We start from the raw sequence: 15,355 nt of genomic DNA, 5'->3' as shown, positions 1-15,355 counted from the left end.
GAAGAACAAAAGCCCAGTCTTCCCCCATTACCAGGTGGCTGGGGAATCCAGCTGCATACTTAACTGGCACCCTGATGGAGCTGCTGCCCTGTGCTGCCTAGTAAGCCACTGCCCAAGGTTCCCATATCAGTTTGGGTTGCTGATTTTTGCAACCAGGCTCTTTATACAGTGAGATTGCTACAGAAAACATGCTGATTCCAATTACCTCTACTTGGAGCACTAAAATGCATTTAGTCTGCGACAACTCAACATTAGTAACACTTGAGGTCACCCAAATTTAGAAGTTAGAAGTGTTTACTCTAAAAATCCAGGTTTGTGTTTGTGTTCTACATGAGGTCCAAACTGGATCTGCGCTTGAAAGCCTCCAAACTCGCAGGCCTTCTCAAAGGAGACAGGATGGGACCCATTGAGAATGTCATCACGAGCCTAAAGGAGGTAAGCAAAGACATGTCAGGGACATCCAAAATAACTATTACATCTCTGAAATTCCTTGAAAGCTTAAACATGGCCCAAGCATTCAGCAACACATTTGTCTTTTCTGTCTCAATGTCTTTATTAATCCATTCTGGATGTGTTTATGACTAATAAGATAAATAAAGGGCTAGATTATTTTCTGGTGAATATTGATGGAGACTTATTGAAATCACGATTCTAACAACTTCCATCAAAAAGAGGACCTGACACCCATTTCCTACCATATGTGTACATAAAATACAACTTATGTATATACACTTACGTGTATGTAAACACACACACACATACGGAGAGAGATATATGTGTGTGGACATGCACACATATAAAAGCTTTTGCATCTTACTGCCTCATAACAGCAGGGAAAACAATCTGCACATCTAGTAAGTAAAAACCAGATCACTATTGTTAAATGGCAACACCAAGAGGCAAACAGCATTTCCCTTCCTGATATTTAAATTCAGTGGTCACTCATGAATCCATAAACATGGATAAAACAATGGATAAACACGGAGAAAACAATAAAAAGACAAACCAATGACAAGGCAGAATCAACACACACTGTTTTAACAGTCGCCAGAAAAAAAAAGATCTAAGTGGCATGAGAACAGCTCAATGTTATGCAGACTTCTAAAATGCTTGAAAAATGTACTGCAGTCTTACAAGCAATGCCATCTTCATCCTTTGCCTCGGAGTTTTCAAATGTAATTTAGACCAATCCCATTTGAATCAGCTGCAAGTATAACAAATGAACATTGCAATATTTGTTTTGTTGGTTGGTTTGTTGGGGTTTGTTGGACTGCACTACAGGCCACTGCAATGGAGCCTTCAGTTAAATGGATTTTCTGCATAAAACTCAGCTTTGCTAAAATACTTATAGTACCTCTAACAGATTGGGGAACCTGCCTAAGTAGACTGCTGCTGTGTTACATGATACCATTATGAACAGGAAGCCTGCCTGCCTTGTGTGCTATCAAGGCTGAAGATTAGAAAGGGAATGCAGAAGCAGCTCTCACACTGATCAGGTGGAAAAGAGATGAGAAGCAGAAAGCTGGCTGCAAGACTGACCTGAGACTCCACATTACAGAGAAAGCATCACCTATAGAAGAGAATGGGGAGAAGAACTAAAAAGAACAACTTAAAAAGACATTCATGAATTTTAAGGAAACAGGATGTGAAAGTAAGTGGATTTTTGACTGAGCCCTTATTGGGTTGAAAGTTTTTGATTAAGAAAAAAGCCAGCAAAGCCTCTGCACTATCATGTATTCTTGTAGTGATAGAGAGAAAACAAACTCAAAGCACATCCAGAACTGGAATTCTAGAAGATGGAGTATTTCAGCAACAAAACGTTTGTAATTAACCTACACAGGTTTCCTCAGGCAAGACAGAACCCATACTTCTGGTCCACACACTGTACCTGAACGTAAAGCAAATTAAGCTGAACAGGATCTCTTGAATCTACATTCTGGTCTGAATAAAAGAACTTTCGCCTCAACAGTAGTGTTTCGTTTTCATCGACTCCTTGTTCTCTGAACGTTCGGCTATGATCCAGCCAATTTACTGTAACAGAACCAGACATGCACACAGTTAAATACACACTGTTGCCAGTGTTAAAAGCTGATGTGAAAATCATGTGAAAATTGATATTTCCACTGGAGGGGGAAAACACTGCAAAAAAATGTTCCTTTCATTTCTGTGTCTAATTATTAGTGTTGAAGGTGGCTACAAATGAGAACTGAAGAACAGCACTGCTGAGAAACAAGAATTTACTATGGCATAAAACACCACTAATATTGTTGAAGAAACTATAATAACCTTTCAATACTACACTTAGATCTTCAAAGTTTCATTTCAAAATTACTTGAAAGTTTACCACGTTTTCCCCCTAAACCCAGTCGTTCTGATTACTTTTCTTATCACCGATTGCAATTTGAAACATCTTCCTGCTAGTCACAGTTAATCAAATACTGTCTTAGTTCTTCGGCAAGCTCCATTTACACTTAAAATTTGTACCTTCAAGGACAAAACCCCCCTTTGATGGCTTTCAACAGGCATCAGTATTTAAATATCCAACTTGACTGAAGAGGAGCAAAAGGTCATTACAGAAATGACCCTTCACACTTAGGTTACAAGTCCCCTACCAAAAAAGTGACCAAACGCACTTCAAAGGAGCTGCTAACTCTTACAACTAGATGCAACAACTTGTCCATTTGCCTAATATTAAAACCGATGACACCGTATATAAAAGGGTGCAAAAATACAGTTAGGGATCAAGTGAGACACAATGAAGAATCTAAAAAATGCATTCCCATATGGTTTTCTTGCACTGCACTGTGGAAAGATATTAATTGAAGAATTATCCTGGAATACATCACTTACAATCATCATCTGTATGAAGCTTTGCTTTCAATTTTTCCATTTTTCTTTCATCACGCAACAACGTCCTGTCTTTCTTAAGTGTTCCTGTACTCTCCTCTTTCTTCTCTTCAATGCTCTCCTGGATTAAGGAATATTCCTCATAATTCGTTATTCCTGGAATCATAAATAAATCCAGTGCTTGTATCAATAAAAATTTAATACATTTTAGTACAGGTGAAATACTCTTCTCTATATATTAACCCACCAATGCCTCATTTCAGATACAGTAAAATACTGCAGATGAAATGCTGAATCAGTGTATGGGGTATGAGGTCCCAAGAATAATCTACAGCTTCTGCATTCAAGACACCTCTCCAATATCTGGCATTATCCTTAAAATACATCATTCCTCTGTCATATGTTGCATTTGCCACTTTTGGAAAGATATTAAGGCTTTTTTAGTCATCTCCCAAGAGAAGCTGCCAGCTTAAAAACATGATGGAATTTAAAATAGCAGTAAATTCCAAAATGGGGACATGCCATAGTAAATTTCCTTTCATGGATGCCTGCAACTGCATCCTGAGAACTGAGTCATTTCAGCTTGCCCACCATGTGGGGAAGAAATATGGCAGAGCAGACTGAGGAATAGAAATGTGAAATAAATGAGTTTTAAAACCCAACTCTTCCCATGAATTTTACACAAAACTGAATCGAAAAAACAGTTCACAACATTTAGCATATGTGCTAAGTTGCTCTCATTTCTTTGTTCTGCCTGGGTTTTTTCCACTGCTTCCTAAAGCATGTTTGCGTTACACAGGAAAGCAAATTAAATGCTCACCTACATGACCACATTCATGAAAATAAGTCAAACTAATTTCTTAAGTAAATTAGTTTCAGCACATTGGAATCCAGCATAGAAACACTTAAACAAGAACGAAATAGTTGAATTTAAATTTAGCTTAATTTACTTCCCAAGCAAATTAATCTAAATCAAATTAAGTCCACTTTAATTCTAAATGAGAATTAAGCATGGTTTAAGATGATTTAAGCTAATCCATGCTGGATGCATGTTTATAGTTAAAGATGAATTAGTTTTCAAAATGTCTCTATTTAGGTAAATACAGACAGACTATAACCAATATGACACGTTTCTGACCAGCTGCTCTGGAAGGCTTCCATATGTTGTTTCACAAATGATACTGTTATCAAGTCTAAGTCGTAACAACACAGAGCCTTAAGTTTAGGTACATTTCAAGGTTAACAGTATTTTATCTTCTATCACATTAAAATTAAGTATAAATCTAATCTAATTCTCTACCACTAAGCAGGCAAGCGTATGTAAATGTAACATACAATAAAAAAATTGTAACTATACTGTTAGATAATTTTGTGCCTTTACCTGCTAGATACTGAAGTTTAAGGATATAAGCTAACTTTCTACAGACTTTCATAAAACCTAGAGAACAGACATCAAAGAAGTGTTTGATAAATGTCAACTGATAACAAATTTAAATATTTTAACATACATGCCAGTAATTTCTAGTCAGTAATACATATGACATCAAAAAAATCAAAATGCAAATAAGGCAGAAACCAAATTCTTAAGCATGTGGGTCCCAGAATCTTACCTATCCTGCTGCAAATAGTAACCAGTAATTCACCAACTGTTTTGGAATCATCCACCATGACTGTTTTCACTGAACCATCCAACATACGTATTTTCTGAGGTCTCTGCTTCTTTTTGTACTCCAGTATATCCTAGGAAGCAAACGACACTGTTTCTAAATGCTTTCGGAAGCCACCACAAACCAATCCACCTAGATGCCTAAACCAGGATTCCTTTCCCAACCCCTCCAAGCTGCATTTTTCTTTTGTTATAGTTTAGGCAAACTTACTTACATAGCAAACTTAAAAAGTGTCTTAGTTCTGCCAAAGTAATTTTTTAAGAGCTTTTCCTAGCTGGCTAGACCAAAACCTAAACAGGGGAGGATAGACCAAAGCACGTTTGTGCTGCAAAAGCTAGTTTAGCATTTAAAAAGGATACCAATGCCTTTTGGTTGTAAGCAAGCTGGCCATAACGTAAGCAAGTATGATCTCATCATATTTAGTATTTAAGAAGCCTACCCTTTATATTTGAGATGACCTTGCACTAAAGGTTATTACAAAGCTTATATTTTATTTTTCTTCTAATCATTCTGTGAAGACATTATGTAGCTCAGTCACAACTAGATGCAGTAAAACACTAACACAGCAAGGATGAGAAGTACGCCAATTTCAGGAACAAACTCAAGACCCTCCTACACCTCCAAATGCTAAACATTCTTCTTGTTCCTTAGGAAACAAGTTTTCTAACAACCTGCTGATGAAAGAAGCAACAGACTTGCACCATACCCCATTTCTCAGCATGTAATAATCCAGCGTTCTTCCAGCCTCCAGCCATATACCTTTTCGAGGATCATCATCCGATAAGAACAATCCATAGTCAGAGGCTGTGGAACAGAGGAAACAGACTCATCAAACCTAATAAAGCCAGCATGATTTTATTCAAGGTTATTCAGCATCAGGGTTAAGCTTAAAGCTTACATCAGGGTTAAACTCAATTAACATGTAGCAGCATTGTGAATATGGCATGCACAGCATGGTGATGCTTTTACTTATTAACTCATTTCAACCATTTCCCTTTGCACATTTCGGAGATGTCCAGTCATTCTTTCGTAATTCATGTGGTTGCTTCCTTTGCTGAAGCACAAAAATAAGCCTGCCCAGATTTTCCTAGAAAGCATAGCCACAAACATTGCTTTAGAAAGCATCCTTTGTAGAAAAAACTCTGTCAGGACAGAAGGAAGAAAAAGGATGCAGCTACCTTCTGTCACTTACAAATCTATTTGCACTTTGTGCCTTTCACTCCATGCCTTAGGTTTTGGAAAAAAACAAACAAAAACCAAACACACCCCTCCCCGAAAACTACACACACAGAGGAAAAAACCAACCAAACAACAAAATAAAACAAATTCGCCAGCCTGAAAGATGAATGGAGGAACAGAACAGTGGAAAATACCCCACATGGGTCTACGTTTACTTTCAATTCAGCCCATGAATTTACTAAGGACAAACATAGGAACTCACCTTGCCCCGTCTGAGCCTCTGGCACTCGTTCACGAATAACTCTACAAGCATCATACACTGCAGTGGATGGTTCAAACTGCATCGTCTTCACTACATTGCAATGGCGGACACAGATCTTCAAGGAAAGAGCTACCATGGTGCCAGGTCACTTCTAAGTTCCTCCTAAAGTACCTGAAAAAGCAGTAACAGCATTATTGCTTGGAGGTTTCCACTTCGTGCTTTAACACACTCAACTTGTCATTAAAAATATTTTAATTTAGTTCAGTAGGATTCTAATTATTCAACTGCAGTTCTACATAAGGTTTCATTAGCATAATCAAGCTAGAAACTACCTAAACCATGGATTTTTCTTGGTACATTGGAAACTGATCTTCCAAAACTTTGTGTACGCATTAAGTAAAGGTTTGTCTGAGGTATGCCAAAATGAGGCACAGGAAAACAATACACACACTGGATATATTGCCAATATGTTTACTACTGACAGAAAATGATTTTTCTCTTGCCACACTTTTTTATTAGACCACTTAGATTAGATGGTAACTAACAGCTTCGATTAACTTAAAGAAGTGGTGAGACACTGGCACAGGGTGCCCAGAGAAGCTGTGGCTGCCCCATCCCTGGCAGTGTTCAAGGCCAGGTTGGACACAGGGGCTTGGAGCAACCTGCTCTAGTGGAAGGTGTCCCTGCCCCTGGCAGGGGTTGGAACTGGATGAGCTTTAAGGTCCTTTCCAACCCAAACCAGTCTGGGATTCTGATTCTATGATTGTTTTAGCATGTAATTTGTCCTTAATGATTCTTAAGCATGAAAAACTTTGTTTTCTTGTGGTTTTTTCCAAGTCTCCACATATATCTGCTAGACGTTTTTATCCTGTTGCCCAGCTACCCAGAGCTTCAAGAGCGAACTATTTTTCATTTCAGTTCTATTTCAGAAACTTCACTGAATTTGACAGCATTTGTCTACATAAACAGGAAGCTACAGATGCATTTTGGTTTGTTTCAGTTTTTAGATAGTCTGGGTTTTGTCTCGTGTCTCCCCTTGCTGTCATAACACTTCATACTACTCTTCCATCATTAGACTTTCCACAGTGATCTCCAAGAACTGAAGTCCTTGCTGCACAAATACAGAATCTACCAAAACGCCCAAATCCTTTCTGCATAAATTCATGTATGTGTATTTTTAAATGTGAGGATGTGGGATTCTGTGAACTACTGGTGATGATGATAATTTGAATAGGAGAAATTCCAGCAGTTGAACAAAAAATTAAACCCCAGCTGTGCATCTTTTTACAGCACAGATACTCAGTTTGACAAAATTACCGTGAGGAATATGAAGGAACCACAATTTACATTTGATCAATGCACTGAGCTCAGTGATTGCAGCCCTTATCCATGGAATAAGAGCTAAATCATTTTTTACTGATAACCTTTAGGAGCAGCTTTGGCTCTCAGGTGTCATCCTGCCCCCATGGTTTTGGGGCAGCCCATCCATCTGACTCTCAAAAGCATCTCATCCTACTTTGGATTTTTTAGTACATCCAAGACCACTCAGTGCCAGTATGAAATGCTATCTGACAAAGGAAAAGGTGTGAACAACCTAAAAACCATACAAAAATCATGAATGTACACACCTCAGTGTTCTCCTTATCTATCAGTGTCTGGTAACAAAACAATCTGTGTTTTGCACCAATCATTCCAGGCAGAGGTCTGATGAGTAAATGAAGATTTCTCCCTACCACCAAAAACTAGTTCCTAAAATCCATCCAAAAGCTCTTTTCATTTCAGAAGTAATCATTCAGTATAGCAGCAGCAGCACAAAGTAAATACAAGACAAAAAAAATACATCTCTGCAGTATTTCCACAGAGATTCACCATAACTTGGTTGAGTTTAGCACTTCCTTACTTAGACATAAGCAAACCTCAGAGCATTCCAAAACCTGAAATACCCTGAGAAACCGCAGATTGGAAGAGTTTTTCACCATCCAGAATGGTCCCAGGAAGAGTAATTATGTTCATGTGCACTGTTAAAAAATGCTGTGGCACACTAACAGCTGGAAAAGAGAGTTCAGCTTGGAAAACAGTCTGACCAAGTTGCTCAGTAGGCTGCTGTACCTCACAGGTGACCTCTGGAACCTGGCTGCCAGTTTCCAGTGTGGTAAGGTGAGCCACAACAGGGCTCTGTGGTCTGTCTGGTCAGGGTGTTAAGAGCAGGGCCATTACAACGCAACCCTCTAAACTCTCTCTCTCCTCTATTTTCTACTCCACTTCAGAAGAGAAATCAGTGTCTGCCCTTGCCAGATGCTCATTTGATCCATTCTGGCAAAGCTCCATTCCAATGGAGTCCACAACATCTACAGGGAAGCTGCTCCATTTGTACTGTAGTTTATATTAGGTGGCTCCTCCCTACCCACCCAAGTTCTCAGCCTAGGCCTTCCACATGCAAAAGAACCTTTTTTCCCTGTCCTACATAAACAGATGCAGCAAACTGATCCCTATCATCCTTAACACAATCTTAAAAGTTGGGAACCTGTCACTGTGACCTCCACAATGCCCCTCCTGTTTTTCAGGGTCAAATTCAACTCCTTAAAGAAGGAAGGACCTAAATACATTGGTGATCTGATCTCCTTCAACTCAGTGCTCTTAGTTTCAGAGACACCAAAGGATGCTTTGTTAGAAAAAGCTTATGAAAGAAGCCCATGAGTTATCAGCTCCCCCCAACACTGTATTATCAAACTTCAGAAAAAGGTTTTCATTTGTCTCCTCCAGATTACCCTCAGGCTCTAAACCTCCCCACTTGGCCTTCAATAATAGCCAGGACAGGCAGTTTCCACCTCCTGGGTAACAGCCAAAATAGGACAGCTGGTTTTTCTCAAAAGGACTAAGAGCTTGGTCAAGAAAAAGGGCTGAAATCACAGAGAAAAACATGGGGAAATTATCTCCCACGTTCCCTTTATCTTCCATACATTGATTCACACAACATTTAAATATTTCTCTGTGCAGGTAATAGACTCTGCTCCCCAAAATCACTCGGTCTGTGGAATGGCCGGCCCAAAGTCAAAGGCTTTCTGGAAATTAAGAGTATTTTGGAAGGAATGGTTTGCCTCGTATGAAGTCTAGTGCTCTGTGAGTAATGAAGTAGATCATTTCTAAATCAGGCTGTGACTGATCTGTGCTTGCAAGGCTGGAGACTGAAGTAATAATTTATGGATCTGACAGATTTGGGAAATATAATAACAGCTCTAAGCTTTTAAAATGTGACAGATCATCAGTGAGAGAACCCAATGCCTGCAGGTACGTATCAGAGTATGTACATCAAGGCCTCAAGATGACCATCACAGTGCTCAGGTTCTGGGAAATCCCCAAAAAACAAGATTATAACCAGTGTCTGAATCAAAATGAGCAGGCCTCTGTGTGCCCACAGAGATAGCTTGCCAACAAAGCAACAAAGAAAAATATTACAAAGGCATAAATCCCAAGATATTATCAAGTGCTGAAAAGAAAGACATAAGAACCAGGCAATATTTAGGTTCTTTAAAGTAAAGTAACGTTAAGATGGAGAAACGCACGCCTTTCTGCCTGCGGTTCAACAACAGCATAAGCGGGCAGCAACCAACTCCCCTTCAGCTCCAGAAGCTCACAGTCCCTCTCCTGGCTGCCAGTGTTGCTGTTCACATAATCACTTTCTCAACCAGTTGTGACACTTTGTGTGTGTGTGTGTTTGCCGTCATTTTTGAAGAATCTTTCCCTCACTTTTTGACAGAACTGGGTTATGGAGAGATTATACAGAGGATTTGCCAGAACATCTGAGCGAGTAATACTCTCCAGCAGAGGAGCAGAGGAGCAGAAGCAACATGTGGCAAAGAATGGTCACTGGGTAGCTGGCTCACCACAGCCTCTGGTCACTGTACGCTGGGAGGATAAAGCTTCCAGCAGGCACCTCCGCTTCCATTTACACAGTTCTCAGCTGAAGTTCCTGTGTCCTTCCCAAATGTGCCCTGCATAGACACATCCTCAGAACAACCAGAGCTAGGATCCTGTTAAAGCACAACAGGCATAGACTTCCAAGCAGATACATACTCAATGAACAGGTAAACTTTTTTCTTTAACCATTTCTCTTCATTAAAAGAAATTTTCTGGAATCTTAGGGAGCAATATTTACAAAACTAAACATCTCTCTATCCCTTGCAAAGTAGGTATTTTTAGTGAAACAGTTTGAACATTAAATACAAAAAACATTCTTTGCTGAAATTCTTCTATGATTCTATGAAAGAGTTATAAATATTTATAGCTCTGAACATTTTATTTTGCCTGAAATGAAATAAAGCTGTAAAACACCTTTCTATTAATTTGTTTGATACAAAATAAGCCAGAAAACAAAGGTAACTATGGACAGCAAGTCACAAACTAATAAATCAAACAAAAACTTGAATGTATTTGATAAGTGTCCCCAAAATAGATGGAAAAATTTCCACTGGCAATTCATCTAAAACTTCTTCCTAGTATCATTTGAGAGGAGGAAACCAGAACTATCCAACATGCAGCAGGACTCCCAGAGCTGGGTAACATACTAATTTCCTCATATCTGACTGCACCTCTTCCTTCACCAATCCTAACAATAATTTCTACACACTGTGCTACCACAGTAAGAAATGAATAGCTTTTGCATGGATTTACTCTCCAACTTCCTTCTTCTACGTAGCCTGGCTGTCTCCTGTTGAGAGACTGCACATTCAGCAAGAAATCTTTCCAGATAAGCATTCAAGATTGATTCATGGCCCCATGTTCTGGTCAGCAGAAGCACGGCATTCTGTACCACATGGCACAGCCAACCTAGCTGAACTGAGGCAATACCAATATGCTACAGCTGTTGGAGTAACTATACTGTAAAGTCAGTAAGTAACCAGACCAGAAAACAGCATCTGGCACTTCAGTTTAAGTGGTGGAAATAAGTTCAGTAAAGCCAAACTAGTGGTGTAGCAAGGTTAAGGGAAACCCAGCTGTAAGCATGCATAAATGCTGCACGATTACAAGCGCTCTTTCCTCAGGCTCCTAGTGCAAACCACCTACTGCAACTATGAACTACAGGGAACCAGACCAATGGCACAAGGAATGACCCATACTAGTCATACAAGACCAAGTTCAGACTTGCCCTAGTTAGAAAGTTTGTATGATTTTTGTCAGGCTCATTAAGTGAGTGCTGAATCAGTGAGGGATCCAATTCTCTGCTACTTTAAAAGTTCACAAGTCAAATCAGTACTACGGATGTGAGTCTCGGGTAACATACAGACCATGTCTCTGTCCCTCAATATCTTGCTCAGATTAGCCAGCATAATAAAATGACAATTACAGAAATTCCACAAAAGATTCCCCAAGAAACTAAATTGTACCTGACAGCCCAACTCTGATAGACTAGGACGATGGCACTGATGTTACAATACCTCATCAGCTGCTGTACGAAGAGCTAGACTAAGGCAAGGGAGAGCAGAGTTATCCTGACAAGCATTTTACAAGGACTCTCAAGAGACGCAACCCAGGGTAAAAGGCTGCATCCCCAAATACTGATATGGACAGAAGTTTGCATCACATAATTCTGACAGGAAACAACTATCGTCAAGCTAAAAGCATAAAACACACCAGCATAAGAATGGCTTAACCAGATGCACGGGGAAAACGAGTTTTAGAGGGGAGACCAGTTAGTGAACACTTACCTTCCCGATCATTCGCATATCCATATTGGCTTACTTGGTACCATTCCTATCCTAATGTCTGTGGTGTCTGACAGCTGATGGGACCTTGACATCTGCATATTTTGAATTACACTGCTAAGCAAATAGAAATTGCAAAATCTCAGCTTCATATTACCACTGCTAAATGTTAAATGAGGATATGAACACTTCTTTGTCTTCCATTTCACACTGTTGCAAATGGAGTGTGCTAAGTAAAACACCAAGCAAAAATATCTGCATTTCTAAACTAGGCAAACGTGGAACAGCTAACACCGGCGCTGTCAAATATGGACTACACCCACCCAGCTAAATGAGAGTTGCCACTGCCAGTGCTATAGTTAAAAGCAAAGCTCTGCCATGATTTAGTAGAGGTCCGTCTCCCTGGAGATATTTCTTAACTGGTTCATTCAGGCTTGAGCAGTTTGCTTGAGCAAACACAAATCTAGGTCATGAGACTGTCACAGTCTAAAAGGCTGCATGTGTACATGCTAGTATAGGCAAGCCTACAGATTTTTAATACTCGATTAACCTTGTAAGAAAATCCAGTGGGACAAAAGCTCTCCATTGTCTTCAGTCCTCCCACCACCTACCTACTGGCACAGGGCACCAGCAAAACAGGACACATTACATTTTCTGTTGTTCACAATGTTGGAACGTCTAATTCTACTGCAACATACCAAATACTTGTTTAGGGGATTGGTGCCTGGTAAAAACTCCTTAAGCAAAGGACACTCAAAAATACAAACCCAGTTTTACTGATAGGTACATGTATTTCCAAAATCGTCAATGCAAATCAAAGTGTCATTCTTCAGAAGCAGGCAAGTGGTCAGGTGGTTGCACAGGCATGGATGGTAACACCACACATTTTACTATAAACTCATAATGACACTTAAACCAGTTGGTCTCTGCTGCTGTTGGCATCTTATGTGCTTATATAAAAAGTGACACTGCTGCCCTCTCTTTAGTACTCCACTGCTGCCAATTTGTAAGTCATTTATACCACAGTGCTCTTAAAGGTTTTTAAGAGGTGCTATTAATAAGGCTTTCTTAGAACACAAGACTGACTCTCCACCAGACCATTGCATAGGAGCTGAATGATCATCTGTGGGTTATATGCCTGAAACACGTGTCCATATGTCATTGCAAGGCCTTATCACCAGCTTCTTGATGGACAACACAGTGAAGATGTCATCACTGGTCAGCTACTTTGCCATTCTACTGAACAGCGTACAGAGGTGCTTTGGGGATCACTAACGTGCAAATATCACATCTGTAAACGCTGGGCTGGAAGTTGTGTCTTGTCAGTATGTGTAGAAGGAAGCCGTACGCACTACTATAGTGGTCAGAATGGAAAGACACCCCCCATTTCTACCTATGTAGCTCAAAGAGAAAGGCAACAGCAGTAAACCAACAGATTAAAAGTTGATGTTCTAAATGGGCAATGAGGACAAAGGTATCAGTGTAGGGGAGTCCAAAAGTAGCCTGACAACCTCAGGCACTACGTGCTGTCTAGGGTGGCTAGTCAGAACTCTTGAAGCTTGAACAAGCAAGCAAAAAAAGTGTAATCCTTCCTTCCATTAGTTTTAATACAAGGAACTTGCACTGTACAGCACAAACCATTGTTCATTCTCTGTTTGTAAATGTGCACAGACAATTAAAAGGCAAGACCTCTGCCCCAGGAAAAGCCCTACCCCACCTCAACGCATGTATACACGCACCACAGATCTCATCAGCAAGCTTACAGTTAAAACCTTGAAGAAGCTCAGGAAAAAATACACATTTATCTGTGGCATGCAATACTGAACCTTAAAAACAAACCACTTGAAAAAAAAAAAAACCAGTTAAATGAAGGTAAACTAGGGCAAGCTTTCAAAGACTAGTGTGAAAGCAGGCTTTAATCACTAGTAAGCATTAATCTTGCCATTCTCAGCTCACACATTATAGTTGTACAGGCACAGCAGCTATTTTGCGAAGAACCCAGCAAGGAAGAACCCTCAAGCACAGTTATGCAAGAGACCAAAATATTTGAGTGTAATTAGGAGTGGTTTATAGGACAGTCAGCTTATTAGCAATCCAACTACAGCTTGTTTTTTAAGTCAAATGGCATATTTGCAAACCAACTTGCTTGAATATATCTTCAAAAGGAAGTATTAATTACAAGGGACTACAAGAAGAATGTCATTGTTCCAAACAGAGCTGGAACAGCTTTTAGATAACAGAAGCAAAGAGCTTGACTGGAACTACTTGTAACATAGAAGTCATTAGCCTCAGGAGCAGGAGTCTCCACTATTGCAGTCAATGACACAACTCTGAAGAGGCCTTCCAGGCTTTTGTTCTTATTTTGCAAGAACACTGCAGAAGAAGGCTGAAAACGGGGAACACGAGTTTCTATAAAAATCAGAAGTGAATCTACATCCTTCTGCAAGGTCCTCTCCAAATGAAGCATTTCCATTGTAGAGGGGAGCCCTTTCAAGAGAGTGCTTGGGAGCATGGTAATAAGGATGTTCATAGATTCTAGAAGTATAATTAAAACAGTATCCGAGATACAGAAAACCTTTATCTTTGGTGGGGTTTGGGGTTTTTGTTGTTGGGGGGGCGTTAGTTGATTGGTTGGGAGGTTGGTTCCTTGTTTTGTTTTGGGAGATGTTGTTTGGTGGTGGTGGTGTTTTGGAGTTTTGGTTTTTTTTGAGGGTCCTGCTTTACCTTTTTTAACTGAAGAGAACTGCTTGCAAGGTTAATCTAGATCCATCACGAGAGCTTCAAGTTGGTTACAACGGGATATATACTTACATAGCTTCACATACATTTTCTGATTTCCGGTAATTTAAGAGCACATCAATCGATTATAGGATAAGAAGAATATACAAAGACTCAATATTCTTTCTTTTCTTTTCTGGAAGAGTTAAGCTGATACAAAGGTGGTTTTCCAAAGCAGCAGATTTGAGTATTTAAAGCATTTCACCCACAGATTCTAAATCACACTCACAGCAGTAATAGGATGAACTATCAAGTGGGCTGCTAAATGCAGGCCTGCACAGTTCTGCATATTCACACTATTTTCAACTGCTGAAACGCTATAACATTTTGAAGGACAATTTTTAAGCTTTTATGTCTAGGTTTTTAACCTTGGAGCACAGGAACTTCAATGCTTTTTTTGATGGAATTAATTCAAAGCCACCACTCGAAGTTCTGAACTCTGCCTGCCATTCCTGGCAACCGCCCCAAAGTAGGATGTAATAAACCACTCGGAGCTGTTAATTTAGCCATTAAAGGACGCACTAGGATACGCCCTCTCGGGTTCACCTGCTATGCTCTAAAGATTACACTGCATTTCCTTTTTTGTTTTTGAAAGTAACATGCATAGGCAGAGTTTAGAATATGTTACGAGTTTTGCACCATAATATACTCTGCCTATTCGAAAGAAAATCAAGGAATCCTCTTTTTCAGGTACAGAAACAGTACGACTAAGTTCTAGAGAACATGTCATAGTAAATCCTATCAGAATTCTTCTTTTGCTTTCCTCCCACTCTCCTGAACATCACCTCACTCTGCCCTGGAACTTTTTGATCCTTTTCTTTAAGGAGAACAGCAGTCAACAGTTACTTCATACATACTCCACTCAATTACTTGCCTTAGGGAACATAAAGGCAACTACTGGTTTGCTCTAGTTTCTTACC

General features: G+C 39.7%; 1 protein-coding gene across 1 annotated transcript; it reads right to left on the bottom strand.

Moving 5' to 3' along the window:
* Positions 1 to 294: 294 nt before the first annotated feature.
* Positions 295 to 6,091, bottom strand: LOC104411989 (talin-2-like). Its single transcript, XM_010022564.1, has 6 exons — positions 5,956 to 6,091; positions 5,221 to 5,318; positions 4,458 to 4,587; positions 2,851 to 3,003; positions 1,889 to 2,031; positions 295 to 426 (listed from the first exon to the last, which is right to left on the bottom strand). Exons 1-6 carry the CDS (start codon positions 6,089 to 6,091, stop codon positions 295 to 297), a joined length of 792 nt encoding a protein of 263 aa, XP_010020866.1.
* Positions 6,092 to 15,355: the final 9,264 nt, after the last annotated feature.

The sequence above is a fragment of the Nestor notabilis genome, unplaced genomic scaffold (genome assembly GCF_000696875.1).
Source record: "Nestor notabilis isolate BGI_N333 unplaced genomic scaffold, ASM69687v1 scaffold1539, whole genome shotgun sequence".
In the NCBI taxonomy this organism is placed as follows: Eukaryota; Metazoa; Chordata; class Aves; order Psittaciformes; family Psittacidae; genus Nestor; species Nestor notabilis.
This window is presented reverse-complemented; position numbering and strand designations above follow the sequence as displayed.